The 14,577-nt window shown below is 44.1% G+C and overlaps 1 protein-coding gene across 13 annotated transcripts in view; it reads right to left on the bottom strand.

Annotated features, from left to right (window-relative positions):
• Positions 1-14,577, bottom strand: part of LMO1 (LIM domain only 1) — a 68,525-nt gene that overhangs the window by 43,061 nt on the left and 10,887 nt on the right. Inside the window, exons 1-2 of one of the 13 annotated variants that reach the window (XM_080593358.1) lie at positions 12,260-12,293; positions 11,181-11,282 (exon numbers count right to left, since the gene is read on the bottom strand). The exons of 6 other annotated variants lie outside the window; for them this stretch is intronic. In XM_080593358.1, the coding sequence (XP_080449484.1) occupies positions 11,181-11,282; positions 12,260-12,278 (121 nt within the window). In that variant the 5' untranslated portion in view covers positions 12,279-12,293. Of the gene's footprint in view, positions 1-11,180; positions 11,283-11,433; positions 11,976-12,074; positions 12,125-12,259; positions 12,294-14,387 lie in introns of those variants that run through there. 6 more of the 13 variants (XM_080593359.1, XM_080593370.1, XM_080593371.1 and 3 more) reach the window with 6 other exon arrangements.

Below are 14,577 nucleotides of genomic sequence, written 5' to 3'. Positions count from 1 at the left end.
ATGAGGTCTATACCTGTGCCTCCCTCCAGCATGAGCAGACATAGCTATCAGCAATTTATTGTTCAATTCATGCTGGGACCATGTCTCCTTTTTTCCCCAGCTGCCCCATACATCGGTTCTTTTGAGGTCAACCACGACCACACATTCACACCACCCTTCTTCCCTTCTTCCTCTGCCATTTCCAACCGATGGTAATTCCTGCTTGTAGCTGGTCCAATGATCCCAGCAGAGATCAGCCAGGGCTCCTGGAGTCCTTTTCTTACTCTTGTGAGCTTCTCATAGCAGTGAAACCAAAGGGCAACAAAAGACGACTTCAGCCCCACTCTCATCAGTTACACTGAAAAACCCTTTGGTGGCATTTTCATGAGAACAGGAAATTTGTACTTAGTGCTCACAAAGCAGCTTGCCCACCCTCTGGACTAAAAGGCATGCTGAACAACTTCTGTTTGAAAGCAGAATGCATGGCTTTGGATCTATGCTACCACTTGTTAAAAACGGTGATGCTTGAGGCTCATTTCCCCTTGTCTCCCAGGTTCAGAATAGAAGCATTATTTCTCATTCACAGAAAAAAGAAACTGATGACACCAATGACCAGTTGCATCACGTTCAGGCTGTCATTCCTTAAAGCAGCTGCAATTCAAGAACAGCTCTCCACCGCTAAGGTATAACAGTCCTGTACTAAAGAGGTTTGCTATTTTTTGTCCATCATTGCGTATGTACGTACACATCTGTGAATCAAAGTTTTCCTTGCACAAAACTTGATGCTATGTAACTGCGTGAGGAAAACAGGCAACCAGGAAAGGTACCTGTGTGCTGGAGGGAGACCAGTGGTTCCCTTGAGTGCTTTGCAGCCCTCGGGTGGCCAAGGGCCAGCTCCACCACAAGCTCCACTTGATCTCTTCACAATTTAATTGTCATTCTCTTTAGCATACGCATGCACAAGGCAGATTAAAAAAGAGACGTGGTGTGCAGGGTGGAAGCACCATTACACAATATTAAAATGTCAGAGGTTTAAGCTCTGTGTTGGTATAGTCATAAGTTACCAACAACCACTGATGGCAGACATAAAGCTTCCCTTAAATTATTAAGCATAAAACAGCAGACTGTAATATTTTGCTAAACCAAAGTACAGACACAGACAAAGATGTCATTTCAATATTTGAAACCAGCAAGTTTAATTTAAAATAAGAGCAAACCAATAAGCTCAGAAAATAGCAATGTGTGAGAGGAAAATTACACTGCTAGAGAAAAAAGTGGAAGGACTTAAGAAATTTATAAAAGTAATCTCCAAGTGGAAATTAGAAATCAACCCCTAGAAACAGAATAACACAAAAGAAATATTACTGTCCACTTTCTAAATCAATATAACACTGCTACACGACAGAATTACCATGGTAACTCAAGTAAAAAGAATAAAGCAATTCTTATTATTTCAAAATAAAATCACAGCCTGAAGCCCAGCTTTTATTACAACTGCTGATAGATCGCTGGCTTGTATTTATCTGAAATATTGCTTTTCAATCAGCTATTTTATGAATGTACAAATTTCACCAAGCAGCCCACTTAGACTGAATGCTTAAAAACCCCCCAAAAAGACTAGTCAATGAATCGATTATACATACATGTGGTTTTTAAGGGAGCCTTATTATATGTTTAGTGCGTTTTTTAATTTATTTTATCCAAACTAAATAGAGATAAGGGAACGAGAGAAAGTTAAAGGCTTGTTTAGTCTGACCTCTCTACATTCCAACTTCGGTTCCCTGCAAAAAACAATAATAAGAAAGAACAAAGAGGAACAACAGCCTACCCTAAAACCTCCAGCCCCTGCACAAGGACAGGGAGCGCGTGTGCATCGGGGGGTGCGGACAAACACATGCACCAGAAAAAGACACATCTGCTCTCTCCTGATCAAAGCGAGAGAGAAAACACTGCCTAAATACAAAGTTACTCAAGGACGTTTGGACTTGCCCTGCTGGGTACTTCAGGCATTCAAGGCATTGTTTGTACAGCTTGGGAAGCGCAGGGTGCACAGGATACTTTGTGCTGAAGCTGCTAACAGCAGGGCTCGGTCAAGTTCCCCCATGCCTCCACTGCTAGTGCCACCTTTTAAACACGTTACTGCAAGGAGAGGACCAGCAGGTTCCCTTCTGCTCCCCCCTCTCCCAGACGTTCAAAAGAGCCTTGATCAGGAACTGCACACAACAGTCCTCTTCGAACACAACACTCCTACCTCTCCTCTCCCCTGCCCCGCCAGCTGCAGGCGGCCCCCCGGCAGCTGAGACGTTAGCTGGACACGGGGCAGAGCTGCACGCCGCCTTGGAGCATCCCCCCCAAGAAGCAAAGTGCTGCTGGTGAAGAAGTGCCTGCACACCGTCAGGCTGCCTTACAGCACGCTCTTACCTCATTTTCCTGTCCGGGCCCAGCGCCGGACGCCACAGGAGGAGAAGGAGTTTCAGATACCCCCCTCCTCCTGTGCTGGGCAGGGCAGCAAGGGCCACGCAGAACAAGCCTGGGACAACCTGCACAGAAACCCAGATGCTCGCCGGGCACATCCCGCTGATACCCAGGCCCTCGTAGCAGGGGACACCAACGCGGGGTGCACAAAATGCTTAGTGCTGGCAGAATGCTCTGAGGATTAAAAGCAGCAGTGATATGCCAAATAGCATAGCTGGAAGTAAAGACAAATGCTGCAACAAGAGCAATAAGCCACCTGCCAGCTGTCTTTTATATTAAAATATTTCAGTGTTCTTAGAACTGCTTAATTTCCCATTTTGTTCAAAGTCCAGAGGAACTTTGTGGGTTGCTAGCTTTGCCACGCAGCAGTGACATTGCTCATTATTTTTAAAATAGATTTAGAAGCTGTGATCACATCCAGCTCAAACTGAAAGTATGCACTGTCTTTTAGTGTAATGTGGTCCTTTGCTGTCTACTGCAAATGGGTTTTAAAAGCAACGGTGGAAACAATGTGTGCTTAATCTGAACGCGGACTGCAGAGAGGTCACACACTCAAATATCCTGTTTTATGTGGTATCTGGTTGTGTTTTAAAACACTCTTTCTAGAGACTTCAAGCCAGCTGAGGTCACAAACAATCATATACAGATTAGAAAAGGGAAGGAGCTTGCGGGAGCGAAGGGGAGCCTTGTCTGACACTGAAATAGGACACTACGTTGCACTTACTATTTCTTTAAAAGAAAAATGGCTAAAGTAGTAAGCTTCAGAGAAGCAGTAAATACAGGAGTGGTTAAAGAGTTTTTATTCAAATAAAGTCTTGCCCCAGGAGAGGGAAGAAGAATCTTGAAATATGGAGATAGGATTTTACATGTGCTAAAAGCATCAGTGTGACACTTTTTGGGAAAAAAAAAGGGGGGGGGGGAAATACCTTCGTTGTTATACATGACAAAATAGCAACTAAATGTTTGCTTTGATCCCAGCGCATAAAGGGTGAAGCTTTTAGGCAAGGAGCGGCAGGTGATCTCAGCTCTTCTGCAAGTCCTAATGCTCCTAAAAGCCACTCTTCCAGTTTCTGTAATTGGGCATCAGTAGTTAATGTAGTATTGACTGCATTACATGCTCCTGTGCATCCTCTCACTAATGCCAATTGCATCACCTTGTACATTTACCATATTGCTTAGCCAATAGCTGTTAAAAGCAATCCAAATCATGAATCATATAGGAAACTTTTAGCAAGACACGACATCCAAAGGAGACAATTTACAGTTGAGTTAATCTGGGTACATTAGCGAGACATGGATTCAGGAAGACAGACCAATTTATGTTACTTTAGTTTTACCCTTTATTGCTTTGTATAGGCAAATGAATGGAAGGGCATGGAGTAAAAACAGATATAAAGGAGTCCTTTTCAAAACAGATCTCCATTCTGTGCAGACAGGTCAAAGGGTTTGAGACTGATGCTTGGTTCAGGCTTTCATAACCATAACAGGGTACTTACAGAAATCATTTTCCACAAAGGAGTAAGAAGATAAATATATAATGGATTCTGAATAATGTTCAATACCCACCCCCACTACACGTACATTAGGCAGAAACCAAGTTGCTCAACATTACCCAAGGCAGAGCCTATCCACAAGTCACCTGCCATCAAGTGTGCCAGGAGGCGGCTTTACACAACATCCCAAGGAGGTCTGCTCACGAGCTCCTTCAGGTGGGAACCCAAGGCAGGAACTACTCTGCAAAACACACCGAGGCTCGCCAATTCCAGCAAGTCCTCCACCCACAGATCTCTACCGTGTCACTTGTCTGTATACAGAAAGTAAGACCTTCCTCTACTACTTAACTTGAAGGGATCATATCCTTTAGGAAAGTATACCCATCTCTCTGGAACAGCAGGAAACGACACAAGCATTACAGGGATATCGGTTAACCCACATCAGCTGCAAGGTAGAGCCAACCAGGAAACAAATTAGCAGCAAGTGTCCTCTGCAGAAGTACATTTTGCAGAACAATTTCACACTGGTTGCTTGACCAAAAGATGCATAGTAAATTGACATAGCACCTTTCTGTTCTTCTGAGCGAGCTCAGCAGCGCCAGGAAGAGAGAGGAGATGGGGGGAAAAAGGACACTTGGAAAGTGAGCTGCTGCTGTCTCCTCTCTTTTGGGTAGTGAGCAATTTGCAATATTTTTGGAGTAGGAAGAAAAATGAGAGGTAAAAGGAATTTAGGGGAAGCAATGGCACATCAGCCAAAAACTTTACAAAAGAGAAACGGAATTGCATCCTTTAATATCGGATTCCAAAGTACTGGAAACTCTGCTGTTCTACGTCTGTTTTGAAAAAGATCATGATTCTCCTTTGAAAAGCTTCCAGAACTCCCGTCGAAAGAGTTGCACATGCAGGGAAAATGCCAAAAGAAAACATTTTCACTAGCTGATCAATTTAAACAGCTGTGGTAAAGCTGCAGCCACTGGCACCATCATTAACAATTTAAAGCATGGCTGCTTTTGTCTTCCTTCCCAGTTACATTCTCATTATGCCTTCTTATTTATTAGAAACACAGTCCTCCGGAATACATTTCTATATCTCAGATCCATAATAAACTGAGTAGGAACATCCCTGGCTTCCACTCAAATGGATGTTTACATTGGCAAGAGGGTTAATTGTTTAATTCTGGTCCAAGTTCTCGGCAGTTCAGTCATGAATATGCAACAACCAACCACTTTTCTTTAAGAAAAACCGGAACTGTCAAAATCAATAGTTTAAAAAGAAGGCAAATATTACTTTCACTGCCCAAGTCACCCTTTCAGAGTTTGATTTGCACGCAAGGAACTCTGAACACTGGAGAAAAGAACTCAGAAACGTTCAATGAAATTTAAAAACCCTCTACATTTGGACAACAGCCTCCATTATCTGCTTTGATGTGCGATGTATGAAGAAACTAGCTTGCAAGAACATTCACCGGAAAGGAGAGCTGAGCATCTGTTTGCACGGATAGCACCCAACATTGCTCTTGAAAAACTTAGGCTCAGGAGTCATCCTGTTGGAGAACAGAGAAAACACATGCACACACACTTACACACCGAGAATTAAAAAACAGTAGCTGCTGCAAATCGTTCTCAGACCATCTATAGGTTTAATTATGTTAATCTAGTAGTGAACAACTTTCGTTTTACGTCGCCCCTTCTTCCACCCCCAAGTCTTCAGTGAATAGGCTCTACATTCACTGAATAAATCATTCCCTGGCAACAGTTACGCACATTATTGAAGTTGGGGGCAGTAATTTCTATACAGTTTAAAACAATGTCTATGTATTCTAAATGATGACAGTTCTGTCCAATTCTAAAAAGATATAGACCCATTAGAGTTTTATAGTTCAGCATTTAGCAGCATCTGCAGTGCTTTCTTTATTCTTACACCACAATGCTTAATGCTTGATGCCATTATTCTGATTTTGAATTGATTTCAAGTAAAATACCTTATTTGCCATAAGCTTTCATATTCTTTACTGAAGTAAGACTCCTCACAGATGCAGTTGGTCATAATGCTAAAAGAACAGTTTGCCTTTAGCAGGGACATAATAGTTCATGCTAATGACAGCGAAGCAAAACTTTGAGCAGCAAGCACATTTACAGATAGCATAAAACTATCTCCAAACACAAAGCCTGAAAACCTTAAGAAAGCCTCCAAATGAAATCAATTAATCCTCCAACCATGATAAATTTCTTAACCATTTAAGAAACGTATTTCAGACTCTGCTGTGACCCTTCATCACCAGACCTAATGGATTACTTTATTAATAATGCACTGCTCTTAAAAGGAATTTTTCCGAAGATTCTGCCATAAGAGAGTATTTTCAGAATGGCAATGACAAACAGGCTGACATGTTCACGTTGTATCTATTAAAGATAATAAAATTTAACACTAACTCCAAAGAAGACAAATTATGTTCTGCTGCCAGGGTATCAAGCATCCTTTCTACTATATTAAACCAAAATTATAATGCTACTAATTTCCAAGAACCAGTTTCTTCTTTTGCCATATTACCCAGGCTGAAAAACATTCATACGCTGTTTTAACACTTGTTATGCCAACCAGATGACTAGCACATCTCACCGGCATCTGGGAATGAAGAATGATGACACCCTACAAAGATGTCTACCCAGATCTTTCAGCTATCTCATCTGAGAAAATACTAAAAATATTTGATTGCCTGGCAGGAATACACCTACACAATGCAGTTTGCTCATATTAGGAATGCTAGCTCCTTTCACCCGTCTTCTTCTCATAGAAGAGAAACTAGTTTTCATTAAATAGAGATCTAGGTTTTCAGTGCTCCAACTACAGTACTTTTCATTTATTGAAAAGGTTTAAGTAGTTACTTTACTATCTCAGAGTTGTCTCATGCCTTGGTATTTGCCATTTCCATGTGCATGGGACACCTGGGGGAAACCTACCTTGATTAACTCTAGCTCTATACTTGTCAGCTTTGAAGAAACATTCCAAATTATTATTATTATTTTTTTGGTCCTTTCTGGCAACTGAGTCTCACATGGTTTATTCCTCTGCCAAGTGTGCTCTGGTCTTATTCAGATTCTTGCTTCTACAACCTTCTCTTGACTCTTGGTAAATATATTAATCCACTGCGGTACATCTGAATCACAAAACGACAGTCACAAACTAAGGACAGACCGAGCCCTCTGAAATTACACCAAGACCATGGTGTGTCAAGATCAAACCCTCAACAAACCAACAGGTAACCCAGCTAAATAAGGAAACACAGGGTCTTTGATGACATTTATCAAACATTCTTTGAATAAGACGATATTTGGGAAGATGCTAAGTGTTTCTTTTTAAACAGGAAGCTATGTAATGCTGGACCAAGGAGGAGAAGATCCTAGGTAGACGGGAACAGTACAGAAAAGAAAAAAGAAGGAAAAGAAAGAGGCAGTTTCAGGAGTATTAAACTTAAATTCCATGTCATGTGAGTGGAAAAAAGCCACCCTGCCATTTCCCCTCCTCTTTCTTTACACAATTCTTCAGTAGGTTCATCTGAGAAAGGTACCTTAAAAAGAAAACCAAGAGGTACCAGCAGCATGGAGAAGAACTCCTCTTCCTACACGGTACTATATTTCATTAGGCTTGTGGGCAACCTGTACATGCTTTATTTTTGTGTGTATAATGATTTTTATCAACAGAAGCAGATTGTCAAGACTTATCTTGCTGGAGGTATGTAAGTCTCCATATCCACCTAGCAGGCGTGGGTACCCCCAAGCTGGCAGCAGGCACTCACCCATGAAGTCAGCCCACAGCTCTGCTGCCCTGGCTAGGGTGCTGTGGCACCGTTCTTTTAACTGCACTTGTGGCCTGCCATTATACAATCAATTTCACTGCTTTTCTAATTCCAAATGCTGCTTTTCTTTCCTCCTGTGCAGGGTGAGATGGGCTCTTACACAACAGGGAACCCAACTGCTGCCACTAATCCAGTTTCAAATTACCTAATATTCATTGCCCTAAATACCTCCCATCAACCTAAGGCCCATTCTCCAACCCCAACACACACAACTACTGGGTATCCATATTCTTCATTTCATTTTTAAAAATAATTAAAAAGACCCATAGCTTCATCTTTTTTTTTTTTTTTTTTTAAATAGAAATAAGGCTTGTGTACTGGCACACATTTAACACAGTCCTCCCATGTTATTTACTTGGCCTACTCTTGCGATCTATTTAATCAGAGTTCTGCTTTAAAACACAAAGGATCCATGATTTGGGGTGCTGCTGCCTGTGCAAACACTGGGACAAATATGCAGCTGATCAGGGCTTTTACAAGTGCACATACACTCAATAATTTGGTTCGAGGATACGATGTCTAGTTAACACAGTACAAGTTAGCTAAAAGGAAACTTTCACCCTCCCCACACATAACAAAGAACCGTGATTTCTATTAGTGCGTTTCATACCATACACGCTGATTACCAGGCTGTGCTTCATTGTTAGCAGAGATTACAGCTGGGATAAGCTGCAGCTTTTTCCTAATTGCTATTATGATGACTGAATTTTTGTTTTGTGTCAAGCATTATTCACACATTATACTCAAAAATTTGATCCCTCCATGATGCATTATTGATTCCATGCAGGCAATCACGCTGCCGCCAATGTGAAGAATTAATTTGGGCTATTCTACTTGATTTGCATTGCTCCATCATAGCAGAACATAATTCTATAGGGAAACACAAATTGAAAAGGAAGATTTAACAAAATATGGAAAATGCTGCTGTCCTTTAAAAGAGATGAGTCCTGAAAGGGGGAAAAAAACAAAAAACCCAAAGCCCAGCACAACACGTGTGGTCCAGTAAGAAATAAGGTCAGCCAGCCAAATTCATCTTAGTCAGAGGAAGGTTACAAGAGTAGCCTTATGCCTCTAATAAAGTAAACTAGCTTGCTTCAACTTATATTGCCAAAGAAAACAACTGAACACCTCTGAGAGCAACACTGCTTCAAAGCCTTTGAAACCCTGTTAGCTTCATTTGTTTTCCTAGCATAAGCAATACTCAACCACTTAGCGTGTCTTTTATCCACAGTCCAGTCAACTGCAAAGCTGATCTAGAAGATGTGTAACAGATGCTTCACATCTTTTTTTTTTTTTAGATGGGTTCTACTGTGTTAACAAAGAAACTTAAGGGATCTCAACAGAAATTGAGATGGAGAATTTGTTCTATTTTTTCGACCTGAAGATTACCTCACAGATTTAGGATGCCAACTTCATTAGTGCAGAACCAACTCAGAAGTGCAGGAAAACTTATGCAGGGGTGCTGTGACCTCACATTGCTCAACACTTAATCAAAATTTGACTGGAATCTGTATAAGAGAGCACACCAACAATGATGCATTTCTCCTTGGGATCAGATTTTAAAGGTGCAACATCTCTGTGAAAAGTCCATTCACATTTTTTCGTTGTCCCAAACACTTCACACCAGAATGAAACAAAAATTCATGTTCCATCCCAGAAGCTAGACGCAAATTCTGTTCACATTAGTGCACTAGATTATTTTAGAAATCAAAGGTGTCATGAGACAAAAGACCTCAAAATGCTAGATGCAAAGCATAGTATAGCAATCCCCCCGCTTTTTGGGGGAGGCAAGGAGGGAAGAGAGGAGAGGAACTTCAGTACAAGACCTTCTGGTTAAAAGTAAGTGTATATCTGCTATTTCCAATAGTCAAGCCTTCTTTTCTGATTATTCCCCAGTACAGCATTACTTTGCTTTTAAAATACCAGTAGACAGCTATGGGCTGGGGAACAAAAATCATTTTGCAGCAACTTATTAACATAGGGCAGCTTTCAGTACCATTCATAATGCCCAGTTAGCACACAGAAAAGCAAGTGACTTTGAATTACAAGGTTTTTTTTCTCACATATTTTTAAAAATAATGTGTATATTCAAGTAAAATCAATCCTACTGCCAAAGTGCTCCATTTCCATTTTTCTCCAAGCACATTGGATCCCTGTGAAAAGCTGTTTCTATCTGCAGCATTGGAAGTATTCAGTAATTTCTTATACTTCCAATGGCAACTGTTAATAACTTCAAAAAAATATATATGTAAAAAGACTTCTAAAAAAATAAAATCATAGAATCCAGCAACACACCTATTACACAGCACTTCACCCACCTATAAAGGTGAAATGAAGCAATGAAGTAGTAGCTACAAGTGTGCGCTAGGCGCTCAGATGTAGCTCTCTCTTTCGCTACGCGCAGCGCCAAGGTGAAGGTCTTTGGTAAGAGGCAGTGCCATTAACTGAAGTCCATCTGGACGAGTACAGAAGCTTTCCGCTCTGCCCCTATTTTAATCTTTGCTCTCAGGGTACAAGCTATGAGAGGAGTCCTGAGCCACAAAGCAGCCCTAGAAAGACCTCATTAAGAAGTTGTGATTAGACTTACCGCATTCATCCTAGAAACTACTGGTGACCGAGCAGTTCAGTTGCACGCCCTGGTAGGCAACGTGCACAAGGCGGCACCAGGTCGTTCTAACTCATCGCTAACAGCGTCTACTTTTCTTTACACCAGTTTCTTTACCCTTAGCCATCCTTAACAAGGACTAGTTGACTTTAAAAAATAACTATACGGGAAGTCCTAAAATAAGTTCTATATCAGCTTCATTCATTAAATTACCTCCCAGGTGAACCTCCACTTCTGCCATTTAGAGAAGGAAGTACATTCTTAGAATAAGCTAGTGCTCTTTTTGCGAGAGCAGCTTATTAGCTTATTGTCATTATGTTTATAGCTACGAAGGAAAGCTGCGAAAAATAGATATTAAAGGCGTGCATTAAAGAGACCCAAATGACATGCAATGTGAAGGAAGCATCTCAAAATTAGATTTACAATAAAAGCTGTTAAGATAAATGGGCTAAAATGGATATATGAGAGTAAGTTGTAGAAAGAAAAATCTAAACAGATATAAGAAACCAAAATCAAGCTGGTTTCGCTCTCTCCTTCAGCGAACAGAGCCCGGGGTAAACCCTTCTGGACTGGTTCGATCATGCCAGAGAAGAGATTAAAAAAAAAAAAATTAAGAGCAAGCATGCTTTTCTCAACACAAGGGAAAATATCAGAGCTGAACGCAGATCACTCCGACACGCACAGCACGCATCTGTTTCCAAACTATTTATTTACCCACTTGCAGCACACAGAAGCCACCAAGCACAAGCTTGCAGAATCTCAGCCCACCTACCGTCCTCCTTGTCCAGCACCATCATCTCGGCAATCAGGAAGGGTCCGGGGACAGATGCTTCTTCTCCAGCAGCCTCCGCTCGGGGGAGGAGAGAACAAGTCTCTGGGAACACAAATGAGCTACGGTACAGCCGATCGTCCTTTAGCAGCAAGTGAGCTCTAATTACCCAGTTGTCCAGCTTTTAACCTAGATTGCACTCAGTTAGAATTACACTCAGAAATAAAGCACTTTGCAGATACAAAAGCGGTCTCACCTACTTTTGTGCCGCAGAATCGCCAAGAACTAAAACTGCAATTTAGGAAGAGGGGGGATCGGAGCCGTTTCTTTGCCTCTCGCCTTCTAAACGGCTCGATTTACACGGCGTAATCTATTTTCACGTAATTGCCTTTGATAGCTCGTAACCCCGGCTGGCGCGGCTCCCCAGCCCCCAGCCTTCCCGAGCGTTTCCCCCCGGCTTCGCGCGGACCCCACGCGGGGAAGGAGGCTCGGGGGGGGGCAGCAGGGCGAACCCGCACCCGCCGGCCGCTGCCTCCGCCTCCCGGCCCCCGAGCCCCGCCGCAGCGCGCCCGGCTCGGCACGGCACGGCACGGCGCGGCTCGGCTCGGCAGCACCACCTGCCGCCCGCCCGGCCCCGACCAGCCCCAGCGGGGGCCCGCCGGCAAACTTCGGGGCGCGGGGGCGACCCGCTCCCACCGTGACGGCCCCGGGGGTACGGCCCCCCGGCCCCGGGCGGCTGTCGCGACACGCGGCGGTGCGAACGGCCCGGCCCGGCCCGGCTCGGCCCCGCTTCCCAGCAGAGCGCCCGCCCCGGGACAAGCCGGGGGGCCGCGCCGTGCGCCCCAAGCGGCGCAGCTCCGCGCTGGGACCGTACGGCCGCTCCCTCTGCCCCCTCACCCGAGGAAAAGCTCCTTTCCTGCTCCTTTTCTGCCTCCCCTTCGCAGCCGGTACAAAGCCTGACAGCGGGCTCCGGTTATATATCCCTAACGCCGGGTTTTAATTAGATTCCTTATCCCCAGCTGAAGTGGCTTTTCCTTCCCCCTTCATTCAGGAGACTTAATCCCACCAGTCCTCGAACGTACCTGACGTTAAACCTGTCATGTTGTGCAGAACCGCTCTCAGCCAGCACTCGGAGCAACTCCTGCTTCCCGCTGATGCTAGTTTGCAAGTGTTCAATAAGTATTTTAGCGTGAGTGCAGCCACCCCAAGTAATCGTTGCAAGTAGTATCACGACCCGAAAAGGAGAAGGACCTTACCCAAAAGGTTAAAGTCTAACAGTTAAAAGCATCACTGCAAAAACTAAGGAGAACGCAGACCCTTGTCCACGTGAAGCATTTTAATACTTCTAATATACCACTGGCCTCCCTTAGAAAATGATGACTCCAGAAGTGTTTCATCGTTCTGTTCGCATACTTTTCAATCCCATCGCCTTCAAAATGGACAAACTTACCTCCAAATATATGGTACATTTAAACTATCTGGTAACTACAAGAAAGGCAGATTTTTGATAGTTAGCCACCGCCTACTGCCGGCGTAACGCACTTATAAGAACCAATATACATTTTATTCCTTCACTGCTTCATAACGCCATAGAAGCTGGATCACCCCCTCTACAAACGGATATTTTTAAGCGCTTTATCTGCTTACTCATTTCACACACCAACAATAAAAAAGTTTTCTAACCCCCAACACATTTGTACAGCAATTAAAGTCAACTACAATTAACACAATCTGTCAGAATTAATCACGATACCTCATGTCAGTTTACTTTTTTAAGCAGAAATCTGGGCTTTGCAATCAAAACATTTATGTATTTGAGAAATATCTTAACTCTCATTATCCTGAAATTCATAAATGCACTGCGCAGTGCGTAGGTTGGCTTGCCCACAGCAAATCCGGCAGTGATTTACACAGGGGAGCCGACTAAAACGCAAGCCTTGGAGAAGTTTTTCCCTCCCTATTTTCCTCTTTTTTCCCCACCTCTCTCCTCTCAGCCTGCAATGTTCATTTTGGGACGGTAATTGCCAAACTTCCACTGTAAAGCTGTATTTTCTAATACCAAGTCACACCACATCCGTCAAGTTACATTATGTCACTTCGAACACACAAAAAGATGTTACCTCCCTGACATAACTTGACGTGATGCCATAATACATCAAGTCAAAAACATTATTATTGCTGTTATTTTTTCAGTCTGCCCCTTCCTCCTCAATGATATCTGTAAAGGCCACAGCAAAGTGTTACAGCATTTCTATTAGTTCTCTCAGCACCGAGGAGCGCGTTTGCCAAGGAAGATTTCCACTCACAAAGCTGTATAGCGGTTACTAGAGCCCAAGGGTGACGCGGGTGTCACGCTTGGGCCAGCACGGGCCCAGAAGCACCGCTACAACCGAGCCCCAGAGGCTGGCCAAGTGGGCAGCTGCCTTCGAGGCCATGGCATGGCTCGCCAAGCAGCCCAAGGAGCTGCGAGAGCAAGGAGCACGTTGCAACCTCTACCTGCGAGGCAGCGAGCGTCCTCCTTGCGACACACCAGGATGGCTGGGGGGAAGAAAGTGTTTCTGATGTCCTGCCCTCTCCACGGAGTAACGGCTACGAACACCCCCAGTGCTGGAGGAGACCTCAAAAGAAACCCCCCAACAACAACAACAACAAAAAAAAACAACACGTGGCAAACTCTCTTAAAATCAAGGGGAGAACTGGACACCCGCCACGTCAGGATTTTTAGATGGTGGAGAGCAGGCTGGACTCTGACAAAAAAAACAGAGCCAGTTACAGGAGGAAAATAGACCCACTTTTATTAACAAGCTCGTTCAACCTTGATTTTAAAAGGAATTGGTTTTAGTTAGCAAAAGCTTCCATTTTAGTCCATTTGCAACCTATGCAGGTCCAGCATTCCCTTTTAACATTCACAGATGAGTGGGCAAGCAGAGCCCCTTTGGATCAGGCAGCTAGAAACGTATAAAGGTAACGTAAGCTCTTCGTAAAGAGAGTTCCTTCTCTCAATCTCACCTCCTGTCCCCAATTTCTCCAGTGCACTTTTAGAAGGGAACGTAATTTCTCCTCGAGCGTAACTGCTCCCCCCCAGCACAGGTTCCCAGGCAGTACTGCGGTTTGGCACCCCCAGCTCCCCACCCCTCTCTCCCCCGGGATTTGTTCCCCGCTCCGCTCCTTTCTGAGCGCACCCCGCGCTAATTCCCCCTTGAGCCCTACCGTCGCCCCGCCGTCTCCTCGTACACAGCCGCTCCCGGGGCTCCTGGAAGAGGCTGCCGAGCGCTGCCTGGACAGCCAGCGGCACTGGCCTGTCCCCCCCGCCGCCAGTGCCGACCCCTCGTGTGCGATGAGCACGCCTCGGCGGAGCCCCGGCCCCTGCTGAGAGGCCGCTCCGCGGCCCGCGGCTCCT

Source organism: Anser brachyrhynchus, assembly GCF_964034855.1.
Source record: "Anser brachyrhynchus genome assembly, chromosome: 5".
In the NCBI taxonomy this organism is placed as follows: domain Eukaryota; kingdom Metazoa; phylum Chordata; class Aves; order Anseriformes; family Anatidae; genus Anser; species Anser brachyrhynchus.
This window is presented reverse-complemented; position numbering and strand designations above follow the sequence as displayed.